Source organism: Camelus bactrianus, chromosome 3 (assembly GCF_048773025.1).
Source record: "Camelus bactrianus isolate YW-2024 breed Bactrian camel chromosome 3, ASM4877302v1, whole genome shotgun sequence".
Taxonomy (NCBI): domain Eukaryota; kingdom Metazoa; phylum Chordata; class Mammalia; order Artiodactyla; family Camelidae; genus Camelus; species Camelus bactrianus.
Genome location: NC_133541.1, coordinates 100631506 through 100652676, shown reverse-complemented (window position 1 = coordinate 100652676; position 21171 = coordinate 100631506). Strand labels below are relative to the sequence as shown.

Genomic DNA, 21171 nt, shown 5'->3' with positions numbered 1-21171 from the left:
TTAGTTGGTAGGCTTGGTTTCCATGACAACAGACTTCTGGAGCTGGCAGAACCCTTGAACCGGCTCCGTGTCAGCTCTGAGAGACTCAGCGCAGAGGATGCTCAGAGGCGGCCTCCCCACCCCCCCAACCCCGCGCCCCGCGCTTGGGCATGCCCTCGCCGACCCCCTTGATAACACCATTGGGTCTTTCTGTCCTGCCCTTTCTGGCTTTCCCGCCCCCCACGCTGTTTCCTGCAGCTTCTTTGGTGGCAGCAACCTCAAATCCCTCTGTGCTTCCAAGAGGTTGGTGGAGGAGGCGGGAGATGGGCTAGGCGACGAGGGAAAGCACGGAAGGAGGCAGGGCATCTGGGTCTGCGGGCAATCTCACGTCCTGCATACCCTTTCTGTCCCCTTGACACCCCCTCTCTCCCGCACACACGAAAGAAAGCGGGGATCCCACCGTTTCCATGGCGTTGCTGCAGGGAGGCAACCTAAAACGTAAATTCCAAATGGGAAAACAGAGGCAACCTATAGACTCGGCATTCGGAGAATCGCCTCCAGCATTCCTTCCCACCCTTTCTCGGTTCCCAAGCCCCCTGGGCAGTGGGGTTTAGGGAGTTGGGGGGCGTGGAGGAAGGCAGGCAAAGGAGAACCCACCCTCTTCCGGCGAAGCCTGCGAGGGCGCTCCGGGGTGGTAATTTTAGCAGAGAAGGGGCGGAACTCAAGAAAATCCACCGCCCCCTCTTTAGCTCTATTTGCCAACCCGCGCCCGCCTCCGCGCAAGGGTCTCCTCTTCTGCCTGGAGACAGCTGCGCACGCACACCGCCACGCCGCGCGCGGAGGGCCCCTCCCCCACGGCGGACCCGCAAGCCCATGACACACGCATTGTACAGATCCACAAGCACCACTACCGTCGTGCACTATTACACATGCACGTGGTGTTGCACGCATACACAGCCGCATTTAACAAATACACAGACTCTCGGGCCATGACAAACAAAACCAAGATGCGAACACAATAATCGCCTCCGGAACCTGCTCTTCTTCCAGCATATACCTCTTATCATTTCAGCCACACATGCCAGGAGCCCCCATCTCTTACACAGAAACGTTCAACCTTTCAGAAGAAACCCTTTAATTTTTTTTTTGTCAAAGAAAAAAAGCCATATAAATATTAGAGTATAAAACTTGCGTGAGACACAGGAAGGGGGGTGGGGAGCTACGTGACTATGCGAAGAGAAGCGCTTATAGGAGTCAGTACGCGGGAGGGGGTCGCCGCAGCGCGTGACACAGCACAAAACACAGCACGGGCCGCCGCAGGCAGATTTGGGGACAGACGGCTGCGCGAAGCCCGCCGCCCCCTGCCCACTCGCCATCACGGAAAAGCACGCCGCACTACATACACTATTGGCTATTCTACACCAGCCAAAAGAGGGAGGGGGCTCTACACTCTACTGTAAGGGCGGGGGTGGGGTTCTCGCGAAGCCCCGCTGGATGAACGGGACCCCCGGGCAGAAGGGGGTGGGCACAGGAAGGTCTATGCACAAGGAGGCACTGGGGGACTTTAACCAGGCTCTGGCCACTAGGGGGCGGACTGGGGGCCTGGGCAGCGGGCTTCACAGAGAAGACATGGCACCTGGCAAGTTGAAGGACTGGGGATTCGGGAATGCAGGGACCCTAATCCTGGGCTGACACTTTCTATCTACTTGGTCCCTGCTCTAGCTCCTTGCCTCCTCAACCCAGGGACCAAAAATGGCCTAGCTGGCCCATCCTTCCTGCTGGGGCCACAGTGATCCTTCAACCAGCAGCACCTCTGGAGTACCCAGCACCCACAGAGGCCCCACTGAACTCTCCAGGGGACCTGGTCCCAAACCTGCTCAGAATTTCCCTGGACTGTAATGCCAGTTTAAATCCACTGGTGCTGGTAGCTCAGCCCAAAGCTGGCTGCCTGGGCTGCCCTGTATACGACAGATGAGGGTCCAGCCTGGTGCTTGATTTATGGCTGGAATTTGGGGATCTGGTCAGTATCCTGGTGGCATACAGAGCCTCCCGCAAGCCCTGTTAACTGATGGGTCGAGCTTTGTCCATCCCCCCATCAACATACCTACCTTTCCCTTCTGTATCTTACCACCCCATACTGTCTGAGAACATGCAATGGAATCTCTTGTTTGGGAAGAGGGAAGTCACAGCATGCAGTGGGAACATCAAACAATAAAAAATGAAACAAAAGACTGGTCCCCAGGGTGTCGGGAAGAGGCATGGTAGCAAAATGCCCTCCCCAAATCCAGCAAGCGTCAGTACCACGGCAATGGTGACCAGGTCTCCCAAAACTTGAGCTTGGTCTCAGGTTCTGGAAGGAGATGAAGGGACTGGCACCAAACCATGCTCTGGGGGAAGTTTGAGGATTGAAGGAGAGGCCAAGAGGTCATGATGCCCTTCCAGTACTTCAAAACTATCATCCTTTTTAGGTCACCAGGTACCTCAACACCCCAACCACTTACTCAAGAAAGAGGAGCTGTTGAGAAGGGTGGGGTGGGGTGGGTAGGAGGGAGGCAGGGGATGGATGGGCCTGATTGGAATTGGAAGATGGAAGAGTTCAGCTGTAACTAAAGGGGGGTGACAAATGGTGTCTACACTAACCCCACTACCCCCACGGGCACAGCAATTGATTGGATGGGGGTCCCCAGCAGAACTCCCTTTGCATATTCAATCCCCTGGGGGCAGAGAGGGGGGTGTTGACAGGGCACTTGTTTCTGTTTCCCAAGGGGAGCATGGCCTGGGCCCCTACCAGGATCCTGGGGGTGAGCCCTGAAAATCCGAGGCCTGGGTACAGGTAGGGAGAGGCTGGGCTGGTTGGGGAGGGAGGCTGCCCTGTGGCTCCAGGCCTGGCCTCCGAATTACTTCTTCTCCTTCTTGCCTGACTTCTTCTTGTTCCCGTTGCCACTTGCCGGGGTCTTGCCATCTCGCTTGCCAGCTGCGTTGGTCAGAGTGGCATTGCTGCCGGGGATGTAGACATTCTGGCGGTAGTCGGGCACGTGCTGCAGGGTGAACTGGGGCCCGTAGCGGGCACTGAGGCCCATGGTGCCGGCGCCCCCTCCCAGGGTGGAGCTTCCATCAGCAGCTTCTGCAGAGACAAGGGAAGGTGAGGGGCTGAACTTCAGGGTCCCCAACAGTCACTCTCTTATAGCACAAGTAGTTAATGAATACCTGCAAAGTTCCCAGCCCCAACCTCACTGAGCACTGGAAATGCCGTCTCTATCCCCAAGGGGTAGATGTAAGAGGCTCAGGAGTGATAGCCTAGGTTTGATCCTAACTCTTACCTACTACCTGTGATCCTGGTCAAATCTACCTAAACTCCCCATGTCTCCTCATTTTGCTGATCTGCAAAATGGGGATAATAATAGTACTTACCTCTTCTGGTTGTGGTGAAGGCTAACCAAGATGATATACGTACAGCTACACGGCAAGGTCTTCAAACATGCTGGCTGTTATTTCTCTCAGGTCTGAGACACTGACTCAAGTCCCTGCCCTGCCCAAGGCAGCCTCTCTGGTCTCCACACTAGACCATGGGCTCCCGGAGGGCCGTGACAAGGGAGCTCGTGCTCGTGCAGCTCCTATCCTTCTCCCCGAGTGCTGGGCACAGAGGGCAGTTCGTTGTTCCATCATTAGTTAGGAGGGGTGCTCTTCCAGGCATTCATCTCATGACGGTAGTTGATGCCAACCCGGTGCCAAGCACCTTGCTAGATGCTGCACATGCAGGACGGCTTTTAACCTCAACACAACAACCCAGGGAGGTGTGTGCTATTATTCCCGCTTTCTAGCTGAGGGGAGCAAGGCTCAGAGAAGCTAAAAGACTAGCCCGAGGCCATACCGGCCAGGACAGGTGAGGGCAGCGCTAAGTCTAAGTGTATCTTAAGCATATGCTGTAGAGTGTGGTCGTCACCACCACCAATGGCCTGGACCTCCTTACTCCTCTGAGGGTAAAGGAGGGGAGAGAGGACAGTGGTGAGCTGTGTTCTATGAGGCTGAGATGATGAAGATCCCAGACCAGATGTCCTAAGTACAGTGTAGGCACACGCTTAGTGACAGAGCTATAGGTGACATCAAAGAGCCTCCAGCCCAACTTCCCGCTGGGCACAACAAAAACTGGGGCCCAGAGAAGTACAAATTCTGGCCCTGGCTCTGCGTTGCCTGGGAGCTTGTTAGAATCACAGACACTCAGAATCTGCATTTTAACAAGATCTCCAGGTAATCTGTCTGCACGTTAAAAGAAGAGAAACAAAGACGTACCCTCCCCATTGGGGTTTCCTGAGGACTCAAGGAGACGGTGCACAGGCGCATGGTAAGTGCTCACTAGATGTTAGCTGCTGCCATCTGACCATCCCCATCACACAAGGTCACTGCTTCCCCCTGCATGCTCCCTGACTGCCTCCAGGGGGATTAAAAAACCAAGAGTTTTGATGACTCTGGCTGATGTCTCAGGAGGCTCCTGCTGGAGTCTTCAGGTGGTGGAAGGGTTAAAAGCCCAAGAATGCCCAGCCCAGCCCCTCAGGCAGAAGGGCTCCCCCCCAACCCCCGACACTGGCCTCCCACTACCCCTGCCCCAGACCCTGGATGACTAAAGCTGGAGAGGCTGAGTAATCCTGGGACACCAACCAGGGATTGAGAAATAAGAGACAGGAAATATTTTCAGGGAACAAACCCGAGTGGGAGGGGTGTAAGAGAAGGCAGAGGAAAGATGAGCCTGGGCCTCGCCGCCTCCTCACTCCAGTGCTCAGGTTTCTACAGCCTCCATTTCAAGTCCCAAATCCCAGGATCCCGTGGCCTTGGGACGGGGTGGGGGGGGGGGTGTAGTGGGTTGGGTGGGAGGGAGCAGCTGCCCACTTCCTCTTCTCTTTCCCCAGGCCAGGCCCTCCCCGAGCCCTTTCACTCCACTGAAAATTCCCTGTTTTCCCTAATTAACTCCAGAAGGGGGCCCCATCCTCCATTGCCCTGCCCCCTCCCCCTCCCCTCCCACAGCCCCTCCTCCAGCCTAGGACTTCAAGTGCTGGGGGGAGGGGGCCCAGATCCGGCTTCAAGAGCCAGGATTCCAGAATGATTTAGGGGCTTGAGGGGAGGACCTCAGAGGCACCAGAGAGAGCGCGCACTCGAGAGAGACAGAAAGACACATGCACACAAAGAAAAAGAGGAAGAAATGGGGAGAAACAAGGAGAAGGGAGGCAGAAATAGATAGATAGGAAGGGCTTGACTGGGTAACTGGAAGCCAAGCCCACCCACATCCTATAGGCACCCAAGATCTCTAAGGAGCATCTGAGTGTATGCAAATCACAAAACCAGCCCCTGCCACCTCCTCCCCTAAAGCACAGACCTGATGTTGGCCTGGGCCCTATCGATGCAGTGAAGCTGGGCTGGACCGGGAGGAAAGAAGATGGGGAGACCTAGAGTGTAACAGAAAGAGACTGACGCTGGAGTTGCGTCTGGTCACCTCTGCCATGATGAGCTCCGTGACCTTGGCCGAGGCCCTGCCTGACTCAGGCCACTGTTTACCCATCTATAAATCTGAGGAGGAGCAGTTGGATAGCAAGCTCTGACCTTCTGTAGCATCAAGTCTCCAACGGCCCCTCCTTCTACCCCTGCAAGACCCATACTGGGCAGGAACCAGGATGCTCCCTTAGTCCAAGGAGAAACAGACTTTGAAGAGCAGCAAGGAAAAAACACCCGGGCATCCTCCAGCCTGGAGGAGGTGGGAGCAGGGCCAGCCTCCTCTCCTGTGCCAGCCTCTCCTGAGGAAGCAGCTTCCAGCCCTAACCTCCCCTCTCCTCCTGCCCCGGGGCTGAGGGCAGCCACTCCAGAGCAGCCCAGAGGTCTGGTCAAGCCAGACCAGAGCCAGCTGAGCTGCAAACCGCAGCCTCCTTGAGAGCACACCTTCCCTGAAGTGTTTATTTAAAAAGCCTCCCAAGTACACTGACTCTCCGGCTGACTTACTCCCCTGTGGCAGCCCCGCAGGCCTGGCTGGGCCGGACTCCAGGGCCAGGGAGCGGGTGTGAGAGTGAGAAGAGGGCCTGACCCCACCACCTCCGCCCGCAAGGCCCACCCCACCAAGGCCCCGGCTTACACTTGGGTCAGGCCCTGTGTGGCCAGAGGGGTGAATCCCGGGCGGCCAGCCTGCCGTGACTCAGGGGACCTTCTGGGAGGGTTTGGGACTATAAATACTGACTCCGTTTCTGTTTTCAAAATCTGGATTTTAGGCTAAAAAGCCTGCTTCCTGGCCTTAGGGTTCAAAGCCACCCTAGCTAAATATACCTTACTGTCTGTTTACTTCTCTCAAGAACCCAACTTTTGGCATCTTCTCAGACCTAGCCACTTGCCTTTTTCATCCTCAGCATCTGGCCTCTCTTAGAATTACAGCCCCAGACCTGGGCCAGCTCTGTCCCAGAAGGCTGGCCCCCCACCCCCGCCACTTCCCCCTCACTCTTCTCTACCCAGGGCCTGGCCCCACTCAGCCTCAGACATCTGGGGAAGGCTTGTCAGATTCAGCAAATAAAAGCCAAGGGTGGCCAGTTAACTCTGAATTTCAGGTAAACAGTGAGCAATTTTTTGTGTGTGTTAGCATGTCCCAGTTCTAACATTTGGGACCTACTTATGCTAAAATATGATTTGTTGTTTATCTGAATTTAAAAATCAAGTGGCCATCCTGTATTTTATCTGGAACTCTAATCTGAGAGAATAATGCAGGGAGGGCATCGAGAGAAGTTCAGCCTCTAAAAGTGTTCAGCGAAAAGGGAAACTGAGGCTGGATTGAAAGCCAGACATGGTCACTGGAGGAGAAAGAGCACGAACTTGGGAGTCGGGCTGGCTTGGAATCACTAGTCTGCAGCTCAAAGTGGGTGCCTTGGAGCAAGTGATGTCTCAATTTCCTCAGGACACGGGCATGACTCTGGTGATCATGGTTCTGCCTCTCCCCGGCTCTACCCACCGGCCCTCCAGACATGCTGGAGGGCAGGGCTCTCAGCTCGCTCTGTAAGGCCAGTGCCTTCCTCCTCTGCCAGTCTCCATACAAGCCCAGGATGTGCTGCTCCGGAGCTAGTCCTTATTAACGGGCATTCTTCTAATCCTGGCTTCTACGCCACCGTGGGTCACGTGAGATAATAGTTATTCAGTATTAGCCCCTGCATAGAGTGCCCTTACTCTCTGCCAGCCCTTGTGCTGAGGCCTTACATTCTGCCCTCACGACCCCACAAGGAGATCTGTTACTGTTATACTGACTTTAGAGTCAGTGAAACTGCAGCCCAGAGGGGCCGAGTAACTTGCCCGAGGACGCTCAGCCAAGGGGTGGCACTAGGATTCAATCCAGGCCAGCCTGCCTCCAAAGCCTGCAGCACTTTTCGGTACCAGTGATGTTATTCTGCTTGCCCGCTCAGGACTCCTGTTACTCCTCAGGGATGACAGCCATCATCTGAATCTCTAGTGCCTGTTCAAGCTCTTCGTTAGCCTTGTGGGAAAACCAAAATCCTGCTCTGGAGGTGGGGGCAACAAAAGAGAGAAGGGATCTCATGTGCCCAGAGTGTGCTCTCCCTGCTGGGGAGGGACTGAGGGCCTGTGTGTGCCAGGCCCAGCAGGTCCTGCTTTGTGGTATCATCTCACTGATCCGCAGAGCAACTCTTTGAAGTCCCTGCCCCTATTTTGTTGGCTGAGGAAACTGAGGTTTAGAGAGAGAAAGCACATTGATCAGAGTCACAAAGATAGTGAGGGGTAGAGTTAGGACCTGACTGATAGCGGTCCCCTTCTAGGGGCTGGACTTTCAGCCACTACTCCCCACTTGTCCTGCAAAGATCTTCCCTTGTTCACTTCCCTCTGTGCATCCCAGGACACCTCCCCCCTCAGCTATTCCCTCATGTGGCTTTATAACCTGCAGCTATCAGCCCTCTCAGACCTGCCGATAGGTCCGGAGGAACCACACAGGCAGAAAGCCGGTCTCAGGGCACGGTACTGTGGGATGCACCCCAGAAGCCCGGGGCTCCCATCCTGCGCATACTGGCACAACTCACCACTGGCGGAGGCCAAGATCATGGCTTGCAGCATCTCTGTGTCAAACTGGTTGTTGGGCCAGGTGCCGGTTTCATCGCCATTTTGGGAGCTGGGGAGAGAGTGGGATGGTGAGTTTGGTCTCCCGGGCCAGCCCAGCTCACATTCCTCCCGTCCTCTCCCAGGGCTCCCAGATCTATCCCAATCCCCAGCCAGCGCCCAAGCCCTGCTCCCTTTCAGCAAGTTAGGAGGCAGCTTATACAACCCGGAAGCCAGATCCCCATTTGCCACTTCCCCAAACCAGCTTTCTCCGGTTTCAGACACCATGGCCCTTGGAGGGGGGTGGGGGGGTGCAGCAGGACACACTGCAGCTTGTCCTCCCTGAGGAAGCAGAGGCTCCCATTGAGGGAGGGCAGGACGGTGGAGGTGGGAAATGAGAGAAGATGTGTCAGAGCTGGAGAAAAGCATGAGAACTCAGGGGGAGAGGTGGGAGGCCCCACAAGGCCTGGGAGCAGGGAGACAGAGGTTTTTAAAACTCAAATCTGATCACTTCAGTGGCTTGCTGAGTCACCAGAATCAAACCCACGGTCACATAAGAACCAGCCCTGCCTGTGTTATAAGAACACTCTCAACCCCACTCCCCAGCATTCTATCATCAAACCTTTTCTGAGGTACTTCCCCTAATTCCTCAGACTCTCTCTTGCAGCGCATCCTGGGCAGATAAATGCAAATTGCCTACCTCTGCCTCGGTAACATGAATATGATTTGCCAGAGGGAATCCCTAAACCCACCCAGGCTAGACTAGGTGCCTCCACTGTGCTTCCAACCCCACAGCTGCCCCGGGGGCACGGCTGCTGTACCATCTGCTCCGCCCCAGATCCAGCTCCGTGAGCTCTGGAACCAGGCCCCTGCCCTTTCCTACTGAAGCACCTTGTTAAGACCTTTAGGTGCTCCAAGCATTGAGAGAAACATGAAGTGATTCTCAATTGTTAAATTGTTAACCTGTAAAAGAACTCTAAGGAATGCCAACTCAACTTGGATTTTTCCCATAGTGACTATTTCTGTGCTTTGGGGGGGAAATTTTCAAGGATTAAATGATTTCCATTTTTGAGGGGAGGGGGAAGCAGCCTGACAGACACCCAGTCTATTAGGTGACCCTTGCATGGTCTGCAACACCTAAGTTCATCAATACATACTTGGAGCCTGAATGAGTGGGAGACCTGTGGAGTTACGTTACTACGGGGTAAGATGTGGCACCAGGGCAGCGGCTGCAGGGAACACCTTAGAGGCTTTAAAGAGTGAGTGAGTGTGAGTGAGTGAGTGCGAGCGTGTGAGTGCGCGTGTATTTTGTCACAGTGGATGAGCAGTCAAGAACTGCTTTACATTTTTTCCAAGGTCTGTCCCAGCTTAGTTTCCCCTGGTCTGGACTTCCCTATCCCCAACTAGGTGGATTCAGCCAAAGGCTCAGATCAGAGCACACAGCTGCTGCGTGGTGTCCTCTACGCCATCACAGCAAACAAAGAGTTAGGGATGGAGGAGAAAGCAGGAATGTCATTTCTCCCTCCACGGGGTGGGAAGAGCTGGAATCAGATCTGGATTCATTTATTCAACCAGTATTTATTGAGCAATTACTGCATACCAGCCACTGGGCTAGGAGCTGGGGTCAGAGCTGTGAAAGTGACTGAAATAGTCTGACTTTACAGTGCTCACAATCTCCACTGAGAAACTGATATTAAATAATTATGTAATGGTTTCATTGCAATTATGACAAGTGACATGGAGGCAAAGAGCAGGAGGCAAAGGAAAGCCCTCACCTAGTCGGGATTAGGGAGTCAGCCCATCCAGGCTTCCCTGAGGAAAAGACAAGGAATTTAAACCTCAAGAAACTATCCCACTGACTTGCAGGAGGAAGCCAGCTAAACAAATGCAGGAGGGTTGATAGAACCACTGATATAAGAAACAGTCTGAGACAAGGCTCATGGGTGAATACTAAAATACTAAAAGCAGTGAAAGGTGACTGCAAAGTCTCAAATGTCACCCACAAGTTATGTATTAATCACCAATATTTATAAGCATCTTTGTCACGGGGAGATCTGGGGATACCACCTTATCAGTGAACAAAATGAGCATCACTGACAACAGGACAAACTGACACAAAATGATTCCCAGCAGAAAGTGCACAACTGCACCCACAGTCTTCTTAACAAGACTGTGTAACCAGGGGAGGGGGGTGGGAGGGGACAGACTGGGAGTTCAAAATCTGTAGATACTGACAGGCATATGTAGAATAGATAAACAAGATTATACCGCACAGCACAGGGAAATATATACAAGATCCTGTAGTAGCTCACAGCGAAGAAAAATGGGACAATAAATATATGTATGTTCATGTATAACTGAAAAATTGTGCTCTACACTGTAAAATGACTATAACTCAATAAAAAATGTTTCAAAAAAAAAAAAAAAACCAGACTGCGTAACCTGATCTTACCAAGAGAGAATGATCAGCAAACCCCGACTGTGGGACATTTTAAGATGACTGGCCTGGACTCTTTAAAACATGCCCATGTCATTAAAAAAACCAACCCCTCCAAAGGTAAGGAGGCTGCTTTAGATTAAAGGAGATGAAAGAGACAACGCAAGCAAATGCAATTCATGCTCCTTCACTGAATCCTGGAGTTTAAAAAAAAAAAAAACCGGTTAAAAGGACATTAGGAGAACGTTTACGAAAATCTGCTAGCGGACTGTGTATTATTCCACTAATGTTAAATTCCTCAAATGCGATCATTCTTTTGTGGTTATGAATGAGAATATTGTTATTAGGAGATAGATTCTGAAGTATTTCAAATGTTACGATGTCTACAACTCTCAATTGGTTCAGAAAGGAAAAATGGGGGGAGGGTGTTTTGAGTAGGGAGAGAGAGAAAGCAAAATGTGTAAAATATTAATGATTGATGAATCTAGGTAAAAAGTATTTGGATGTTCCATACACTATTCTTTCAATTTGAGAGGTTTGAAACATTTCAAAGTAACAAACTGAGGGGTAAAATTAAGTTATCTAGGAGAAAGGTAGTGTTGGGAGAGAGCTTTCCAAGCAGAGGGAGTATATACTGAGTGGAGCGTGTATGTTCAAAGAGTAAAAGAAACACGGAGAGAGGGCGGGTCAGGGTTGAGGGCTGCAGAGTGGACACCAAAGATTTTGGTCTCATCCTAAGATGAGACCACCAAAAAGCCACTGAGGCCTTCGGATTTAAGTATTTAAAGATCATTTTTGCTCCTATGAGAAGACCGAGGGCTGGGGGGACACCTCTGGGAGGACAGGAACCCAGGGATGGGGCCCCAGCCACCTCTGTCTCCATGAAAATCCAGGAGTCTTGACTTGCAGCCAGGCTCCGCTCTCCCCGGGGCTGAGGCAAGGGGGCTCAGGTGGAGGCGAAGGGCCGCTTGGGGACAGAGTGGGGAGAGCAGGGCAGTTGGGAGCAGGGAGGGGAGCTCTGGGGCTGTGGGGAAGACAACAGGGTCAGACACCTGGTTAGGAGGACACCATCGCGGGGCGGAGGGGGGATCACGTGGCCTGGGGAATAAAACTCAGTGGAAGGGTGGGCCTGGAACCATGGGCCTGGGCTGAAAGGAGGATTCTAGGGAAATGGCTCAAGGCTGGAGGCCAACCACCCGGGCAGGCTGCCAGCTCTTTGAAGCTGGGCAGGAGATGAACGGAAAGAGACTTTTTTTTGAACCATTTACTGAGAGCTTCCTATTCCCTGGGTCCTGGGCTGGCTAAATTATATACATGTTGTCTATTCCAGCCTCGGAACCACCTGCAGCTAAGTGTTAGAAGTGTCCCTATTTCCCAGCAGACGAAACTGGGGCTCAGAGAGGTGGAGAGACTTTCCCCAAACCACACAGCTGGCAACAGGCAGAGCTGCAACCTGAAACAGGGCTAATGTCACTCCCGAGCCTGTGCTCTTACACAGGACAACATGCTGGGCTTCAGCCTGGAGGCCCCGGAGCCCTGGCAGCAGCGACAGGAGACTCTTCTAGGATTTGGGGAACAGTGAAAAAATGAAAGTGAAAGAGATGGACTACATCTAACTGGCCGTTTTCCAAGCACCATGTGTCAGTGCCTGTGACAGGCCCTAGGATTTAAGAGATGACAGATACAGTTCTCACCCTAAGGCATTTGTATTCTTGTACTCTGGGCAGATGTGTGAGGGACTAGCCCAGAGGCTGGGCTGTGGTAAAATGCTCCCTGATCATGCTCAGAAAAAGGGAAAAATCTGGGAAAGTCATCCCTGACAGGAGCCTGGGTTTCACTGTATTAAATCTAAACACATGTGAAGTGTTTATGTAGTAAAAGTCTACCAGCATTTTAAAATATACATTTTGTCCATATAAGGGGCGATTATGCAACAATTAAGTGTCAATTTAATAAATAATCTTGCTTCAAAAAAAAACAATTTTCAAGAATTGTTTACTGACACGAGGAAATTCTCACGATGTCATACAAAGAGGGAAAAAAAATAAGGCTAAAATACTGATGGACACGGTATGACCTCAATGACTACAAAAAAAAAAGGAAAGAAACCACTGAGAAATATCACTTGACTGGGAATGAGAGTTCTTGATATTCTGTGAACAATTTACGTAGGTGAATCAGATTTTTAAAAGAAGAATAAAAAGAGGCAGCAGCAGAAGCAACAGAAGGAAGAGAAGGGGAAGCAGGAGCAGCCGCAGCCCGTGTGTGTTTAACTGCACAAAGGAACAGACTTGAAATACACATATAAAAATTTTAAGAGAGCCTAAGACATGTGAGACATTCAGCCAAATATAAAATATGGCCCTTAATTTGAGTAAGCGTGCAAACCAGGTAACAGAGGGAGATACATAATTGGGGAAATGTGAATATACACTAAATATCTGATGATGTTTGTAATAATATCATATTAATAAACTAACAGATTGTTAGTTTCTTAAGATTATTTCTGGGACTTATGTGTTTTAAAAAATGAATCATCTGTTAAAGATAGTGAAGACTCAGATGATATCATGCGATGGCTGAGATTTTTTTTTAAAATAAATCAATGAGAGGAGATGGAAGTGAAACATGTCAGTTGAAGCTGGATAGTGGGGCCAGAGAGGCTCATGACACGGATCTTTCTATTTTTGTATAGATTTGAAATTTTCCATATTAAAAAAAAGTGAGTGGTGGTTTCCCTGGGTTGTAAAATTATGGGGTCTTCTTCTTTTAAATGGTCTTAACTATTTCTTATGTTTCTATAATGAGCATAGGTTATTTCATAAGCAGAAAGAAATAAGTTACTATTTGTTTGTTGAATGACTGCCCAAACTGAGGGAGGGCAGGGATAGTCTCCCTGGAGGAGGGTGGGTTGCAGAATAGAAGGGGAAGGACAGTATGAAGCCACCAAAATAGAACAGTGTGGAGACCAGGGGAGATCAAATGGAGACACTTCTCAAGGCAGAGATTGGGAACAGCTGCAGGGCGAGGCCTATGGGGTACAGCCAGCTGAGAAAGGAGAGTTTGAGCAACAGCTGTTGGGATCAGAAACCAAAAGGAAGACCTGAGAAGGGGTAGTGGTGGGGAGGAGGTACACCTGGGGGGCGGGGATTTCAGAAGACTTCTTTTGTGTAAGTAAGGTGACAGTGCTGGCTTGAACTTGAACCTGGTTTACTGAAGAACTCAACACTAAGCCTGCTCTGAACCTGGTGTGCCAGTAGCCAAGATGGGCCAGAAAAGCAGTTGAGGGCCAGGGTTTGATTGAGTAAGAGGAATTTCCCCTCTCCATCTTCTCCCTCCCACGGACTCATCAGAACAGCAGCAAAGGAAATTTCCCTGTCATCCTGTGAGGCCTCACCACAGGGCCTTTGCAAGTGCTCTTCCTCCACCTGGAATGCTCTTCCCTCTTTTTTCTTCAGCTAGTTAATCCACAGCCTCATTTCTTCCTGGATGTCCTCCTGCTCCCTGACCAGGGCAAATCCCTATTCTATGCTCTCACCACCAGGCTCTGCTCTTCCAAGCATTTACAGTAGCTGTAATCGGACATTTTTCAGTGATTATTTGGTTACCATTTGTCTCCCTTAATACACTGTCAACTCCCTGAGGGCAGGGATTACATTTATTTTATATCTCCTACACCTATAGTAAGTGCTTCCTAATTATTTACTGAATGAATGAAAGAGGGAAGTGGTAGTTGCTGGACTGGGCCCCTAACACTGATTTCATCTGGGCCACTTTGGAACTGAACCAGAAATGTCTGCTCCATCCCCCTCAGGGTAACTAAGGAAGGGAGAGCTCCTGAGCCTGCTCTCCCATCTCCCCAAGAGCTCCCCCATGTTTTTCAGGCCAAGTCTCTCCACTGATGAAAGGGACTAAAGGCAGAGGTAAGGCACCCAATCCAGAAGGCACATCAGAGGCAACTGGTGGAGCTCCCGCAAGTTCAGCAGGGCGCTCTGCCTCAGGGCCTGGGGAGGAGGTGGGTAAAGGGAACACAAGTTGCCCCGTGCTTCTCATCACCTCAGCTCACATGTCACTTCCCCCTGGAAGCCTTCGCCATCCTCCTCCCCCTTTACACTCACGTGACCCTCTTCTCAGAACTTGTTATGATTTGTAACTATATATATATATAATTTTTTTTAAGTGTGATTTGCTGTCAATTTTCTGTCTTCCCTGCTGGTGTGGAAGCCCATGAGTTCAGCAATCATGTCTGCTGGTTCACTCTGCAGGCCAGGGTTTAGCCCAGGGCCTGGCACATAGTAGATGCTGAATAAATATTTGTTGAATGAATAAATACATAAACAAATACATGAGTGACCTAATGTATGGGAAGTGGGGAGAAAGGAGACACCTGGCATCAAAGGAGGGGCCAGGGCAGTGCATGCCATCTGGCATGCTACCTTCTGGGAACTGCCTGGAGATCTCAACACCAGAGGCAGGACTGCACATGCCTGGGGGCTGGAGTCTCCATCCGACACCCAGGTGTCCCAGGTTTTTGGGGCAGTGAGGGCATCTCTAGCATCTGGGGAAATGGTGGCAGCAAGGGTCTAAGGAGTGAGGAGGAGGGAAGACAGCCCGGGCTCTGCTCTCCCTCCCTCTCCTGGGCTCCCTGCACTCCCCCAGGCTCCTGACTTCTCACAGGGAGGCCTGGCCCAGAGCCCAGCCCACTCTCCCCAGACCCACCACAGGTCCTTCTGCTGAAGTCCTTCCCCCACCCTCCACCCCTGGGGGGGGGGGTTTCCTGTCTTAGCAGGAATTCATACCAGATTGAAGTAAGCAGCTGGGGCAGCCTGGATAGGAGGGTGTATGGTAGAGAGCAGAGATCAAAGGCTGTGTGTGTTTGCATGTGGGGGGGGGGGCGGGGGGGCAGGCATGTGTGTGCTGGCTTGCCCACAAGTATAAAGAAATGAGAGACAAGAGACAGGAACACAGAGTAAAAGACAGGATAAAAGAGAGACAGGAGAGAAAGAGAGGGCAACAGAGAAAGAAACCCAGCGAGGCAGAAAGGGACAGACAAGAGACTTAGAGAGAGACAAGGAGACACAGAGAGGCTGAGAACAGAGGAGAAAGACATAGTGAGAGACAGAAACAAAGAGACTGGAGACAGCAGAACACAAGGACACTAGGGAATGATGAAAGGAGAGACAGAGATCAAGGACAGAGACAGGGAGAGAGAGAGGAAAGGAGAAACAGACTGAGACTAAGGAGGAGCCACATTTATTCATTGATTCCACATTTATTGAGCACCTAGCCACAGCAGGCATGGCGTGAGGCACAGATCAGTGTGACAAGACACAGAGGGTAGAGATACAGCAATAAAGACAGAAACTGAGATAGAGACGGAGCAAGAGGGGGTGAGGCAGAGATTGCAAACTGAGATGAGACTGAGGCAAGGATGCAGAGATAAGAGTGTCAGAGACTAAAGGCCAGCAGGCTGAGAAGGCAGGACCAAGGGGGCCCAGCGGGCATCCTGGAGGAGGCGCAGGCTGGGGGAGAACGTGCCCCACCTCCAGCTGTACCGTCTCCACTTCCCCACAGCTGCCTGACCTCCCTCCCCTCAGCCTGGGCTCTTTCCTGCCGGCTCTGGAGGAGGCTCTGACTGCTGACAGCACCTCCTCTCGGTCTCCTGTCCCAGATTTCTCTGCCCGAACCCCAGTCAGGATGGGGCCCGGCCAAACCCGGAGCAGGGGGCCATAGCCAGTAGATAGACCCAAGAAGCCTCCTCTTCACCCAGAGACCACCTTAAGACCATTTTTTTTTCCCACAGAGCTCCCCCACCCCCGGTAGACAGGAAAATGTTTGAGTGGTAGAGAGAAGGAAGGGGAAGAGTGTGTGAATTGAGTTTCCAAAATAGCCAGAGTAGGAGCCTCTTCCTTCTGGGGTTTGTGTACCAGCCCCCAATATACCAAAACCTCCCTGAAATCTGGAACAGAGTGAGGAAGCCATTCGTAGCGAATGCTGAGCCCTCCCCCATCTCCTCCCACACCCATCACTGAGAAAAATGCCGCAGAGAAGAGGGTGGGCTGGAGAGACAGTCACCTACCCGCTGGTGCCGGGTCTCTGGGCCTGAGAGAAACGCCAGTCCGTGTTGGGCGGGGCTTGCTGTGGAGAAAACAGAGGGAAAGGGGCTGAGTACCCAAGTCGGCTAAGGTAAGGGGAGGGTAGGCTCTTCTTCAAATACGAAGTATACCTCAGGTCTCAGAGGTCTGAGGCACCAGAGACAGAGACAAAATCACATTTATCAGACTATAGTGAGCAAACCAGTTTCCTTTGCTAAAGCAATGGCCCCTTCCTCCCTGCCCTCAGTCTCAGAACTCTGGAGCCAAGATTCAAGGGCTGGAAGTGTCTTCTGTGGAACTGGGAGGGGGTTACAGAGGACCCTAAAAGTGGCAGAGGAGGCTTTTAGATGAGAATTCCAGCAGCCCTGGAAAGAATTTCATTCAGCTCCTCAGCTGTGAACAAAGCATCTTCTGCAGCAAGATGGCTGCTGCTCGGGGTAACCCTTTTCATGCCAGGTTGTGCCTATCACATTCAGAGGGACAGCTCCTTCAGACCCTTGGCTCTCAAGGATCCCTTCCCACAGCTAAATACACTATTAATTTAGGAATTATGCCAGACTGAGCCTTTGCAGGGCATCCAAACCCCACATCACCTCTCACCCCCAGAACTCTGTGCCAGACAATGGCTGTGACCCAGGAGGAGAGAACAAGGCTGCTCTGTCTGGGACAGAGAGAACTGCTGGGATGGAGCCCAGCAAAGATCAAGCTCCCACAGCCTTCAAGCAGAGCCAACTCAATCTACAGGGCTCCCAAGAGGCAGATCTCTAGCCACCTCCCACCTGGATGAAGGTGTGGGGCTCTAATCGGTCACTTCACTCCCAAGCCCCTCCCAGCTTTCCCAGAGGGTGTGTTATCCCATCACACACTCTCATGGAACATTCCTAGAGCCATCTCCTCTCCGTTCTGGGGTGTGCTGGTAATTGATTCTCACACTCAACTCCCAGGAGCAGAGCGGGAGGTGTGAGCATCTCCGATTACACTGGGGAGAAGGAAGACTCAGGGCTGCCAAATGACTCACTCTAAGGTTCACAGGTGGCAGTGATGTGAGCAGAACCCAGAAACTTAGCATCCCAGGTGCAACAGGAGTCACTAGCACCATTCCTGGGCTGAGGTGGGAAAGGGCACAGGGATGTCTGGTCACTGTATTCTTAGGAGCAGTAGAATCTACACTGAGCTGCAGTAACTCTGACAGATTGGAGGAGAAAAGCTGGGCAAACTCACAACCTACCTAAGGACGGCGGGTCTAAGTTTGTTGAGTTAAGTCTGCTCAGGGATAAAGAACCCCAAAGGACTTTCCTCCACATGTAAGGTCGTAAAAGGGAAAGAATCACACCTCTGCTCCAACCCAGCAGATGCAAACCATCCCTCCTACCCGCCAGCTTTACAAGTACCAAATGACTGAAAGCACGAATTCAGGAGTTGGTCTTGGGTTAGATCTTTCTCTGTCACTCACCCTGTGAACTTGAGCAAGTCACTTGATCTCTGTGAAACTCAGTTACAAGGGAGGGATGCTACTAGCTAAACAAAAGCATTGCGAAGAACAAATGAGATGTTGTGGTAAGTGTGTAGTAAGAGTCAATCAGCTATCATAATCACATGGGGGTGTTGTTTCAAAATATAATTCTGACTCAGTAGCAACAGAGTGGTGTATAGATATTTTTTTGTATAAAGCTCCCCAGTTGTGGAAACATGTGCTTTTTACTATTATAGTTTCCCCACTTATCAGGGCACCTTGGCATCTGACAGAGGCTGTGGCTTTCCATCAGCCAGGGAAAAAAGGACTTGCCAGAGTCTCAGATGCTTTGGGCACCCCTAAAGCCCCGATCCTAGATCTCTGGGAACATTGTGGTTACGACGGAGCCAAAAGCCTATCTCTGAGCGCCCAGAGCCCTTGCACTCCAGGCTCCCACTTTCTGAGAGAGGACAGGATGGTGGTACTGCTCAGGTCCCAGGCTGGGCCCCGCCGCGCCGCGGGCCACAACGGGGTTCGGCCAGCTCCAGCTAGGCTTCTGGGCTGGAGGTGCCGACGCCGTCTGCACGGAGCCCTTAGCCTAACGGACCGGCCAGCCCGCGGGTCACAGAGTCCCGCCCGCCCCTAGAGCAGCCCCCATGCTCCCCGCAGTGGGCTCAGGCCAGCCCTGAGGCATTTCGGGGCGGGGATGGGAGGAGCTCCTTTTGGGACCCTGAGGCGGAGACCACCTGGGATGTCGCCTCCCCGGAGTCAGCAGTGAGGACCTCTGGGGCCGGCAGCGGCGTGGGAGGGAAGCGGTAAGGGGGCTAGGACAGCCCGTGCGTGTGCACCTGGCAGTAAACGCGGCGTGCGTGGAAGGCCAAGTGCGACGAGCGTGCGCGCGCGCAGGTGAGGCGTGGGGAGCCCGTGCGCTGTGCGCGGCTCGTGAGTGTGTTCTGCGCGGAGGGCCCCGCGGGTGCACCTCTGTCCTGCCAACGAATACGTTGGTTTCCTGTAGGAATAAGGAGGGTTGAGAATAACAGAGCAGTCACACGTCGAGGGAGTGGGAAGAAACCTAAAAAGAAACCTGAAGACCCACGGAGTGGGCCAGCTGCAGGTGTGCACCTCTACCGGCACCCGGACTCCCACCCCAGCGGAAGTCGCCGAAATGATCGCCCGACCCCAGCCTTTTCTGGCGTGTGGGGGCAGGGTCGGTCTTATCCTCACCCCCAGGCCCACAGTCACCGTCACCTCCCGGGGCTCAGAGCTCCATCCCTGCCTCGCCCACACCTCTGGTATTGCGCAATCAGTCCAAACAGTCCCGACATTCGGGTAGAGCCCGCAGCAGAGCGGTGGCTGCAAGTTCAAAGGCCCTGATGTGGATGGGCGGCTTCTCGGTTGCCGCCCCCAGGGGTCACGCCGAGCCCCTCACCTGGCTCCGCTCGAGCAGCGTGTTAGAGCGGGACCGGAAGGCGTCAGGCTCCGGCGCCAGAGCTGACGGCTGCTGGATGCTGAGGGGCCTTAGAAAAGTGAAGTCACTGCCATCCGAGGCCGGTGAAAAGCACGTCCGGTAGCAATGGCTGTGGGAGTCCGTGGGCCGCAGCGTCACCTCCATGTACTTGAGTGTGCCGTCTGAGCTCACTTGTAGGTTGGGGCTGGACTGCGCGTAGAACTCGCGAGAGGGCGAGTCCCGGCGCATGCAGCACGGGCCCCCACCCCCACCCCCACGCCCCCGAAGGCACTTAGCTGACAGAAAGGTGAAAGTGACTAAGGACAAGAGGCTGATGGCTGCAAGAGCCACAATGAGGTAAAGCGTAAGGTCTGAACGCTCAGGAGGGTGAATGAGGAAGTCCCTGGATTTGGGCATTTCCTCAGGGTCCTCATCCTCCAGAATCAGCAGCACTGTGGCTGTAGAGGAGAGCGAAGGGTCACCATTGTCCCTCACTAGGACCACCACCTGCTGTGTGTCAGCGTCATCCTCCAGTAAAGCCCGGGCTGTTCGAACCTCACCAGTGTGTGCAGACACCAGGAACAGTCCCGGGGCTGTGGACTGCGGCAACAGTGAATAGGAGAGCCATGCATTGTGGCCTGCATCAGCATCTACGGCTGTCACCTTGGTGACCAAGGAGCCAGGAGGGGCTGAGCGAGGAAGACGCTGGGGGATTGAGAGTTCCCGGCCGGGTCTGGGGTGCAGCACGGCTGGGGCATTATCATTCTGGTCCAGGACAAACACATGGAGAGATGTGTTAGCGTGCAGTGGGGGAGAACCAGAGTCTCGAACGCCCACCATGATCTGCAGCATCTGCAGTAACTCATAGTCAAAGGTACGCTGGGCAAAGACCCGCCCGTCCTCAGGGTTGACATATACAAAGGAGGAGGCTGGGGCTCCCTGAATCTGGTTCCCTACAATGGAGTAGGTGAGGCGGGCATTATCCCCAGTGTCTGGATCAGAGGCAGCCACGGTGCAGAGAAGGGAGCCTGGAGGTCGGTTTTCTGGGATGTAAGCAGTATAGAGCTGCTGGGTGAAGTAGGGTGCATTGTCGTTAACATCTGAAATGTTGAGTCTGATGGTGAGATGTGCGTGCAAGGGAGGTGAGCCCGCATCGTGGGCTTGCAGCTCAATGATATAGTGGGATGTGGCCTCACGGTCCAAAGGCTGGCTGGTTAGCAGTGAGTAGTGGTTCTCAGAAGGCTTAATCTGAAATGGCAAGTCCTGAGAGATATCCAGGCTCACTTCACCATTTCTCCCTGAGTCTCGGTCCCGCACGTTAAACAATCCCACCACTGTGCCCACTGGTGTGCTCTCCAGGACAGGGTTGACCAAAGAGGCCAGGAGTACCGCAGGGGCATTGTCATTGGCATCCCCCACATCCACTTGAATCACACAGTGGCCTTCCATGGCTGGCTGTCCCTGGTCACGGGCTCTTGCATGAATTTCATAGAAACTTGACTCCTCAAAGTCTATGGGACCCAACACATGGATTGCTCCACTGCTAGGGTCTAGGCCAAAGAGATTCCGCACTGCCTCAGATGTATGGTCTCCAAAAGAATAGTCTAGTTGGCCATTGGTGCCCTCGTCCGGGTCAGTGGCATTGAGGCGGAGCAGCAGTGTACCCATGGGTGTATTCTCTGGGAGTGCTACACGG

General features: G+C 52.7%; 1 protein-coding gene across 1 annotated transcript in view; it reads right to left on the bottom strand.

Annotated features, from left to right (window-relative positions):
- Positions 1-2697: 2697 nt before the first annotated feature.
- Positions 2698-21171, bottom strand: part of LOC105065491 (protocadherin gamma-A7) — a 126611-nt gene continuing 108137 nt past the window's right edge. The window contains exons 4-6 of the mRNA XM_074355060.1: positions 16560-16618; positions 8028-8116; positions 2698-3103 (exon numbers count right to left, since the gene is read on the bottom strand). Of these exons, the coding sequence (XP_074211161.1) occupies positions 2877-3103; positions 8028-8116; positions 16560-16618 (375 nt within the window). The 3' untranslated portion in view covers positions 2698-2876. The remainder of the gene's footprint in view (positions 3104-8027; positions 8117-16559; positions 16619-21171) is intronic.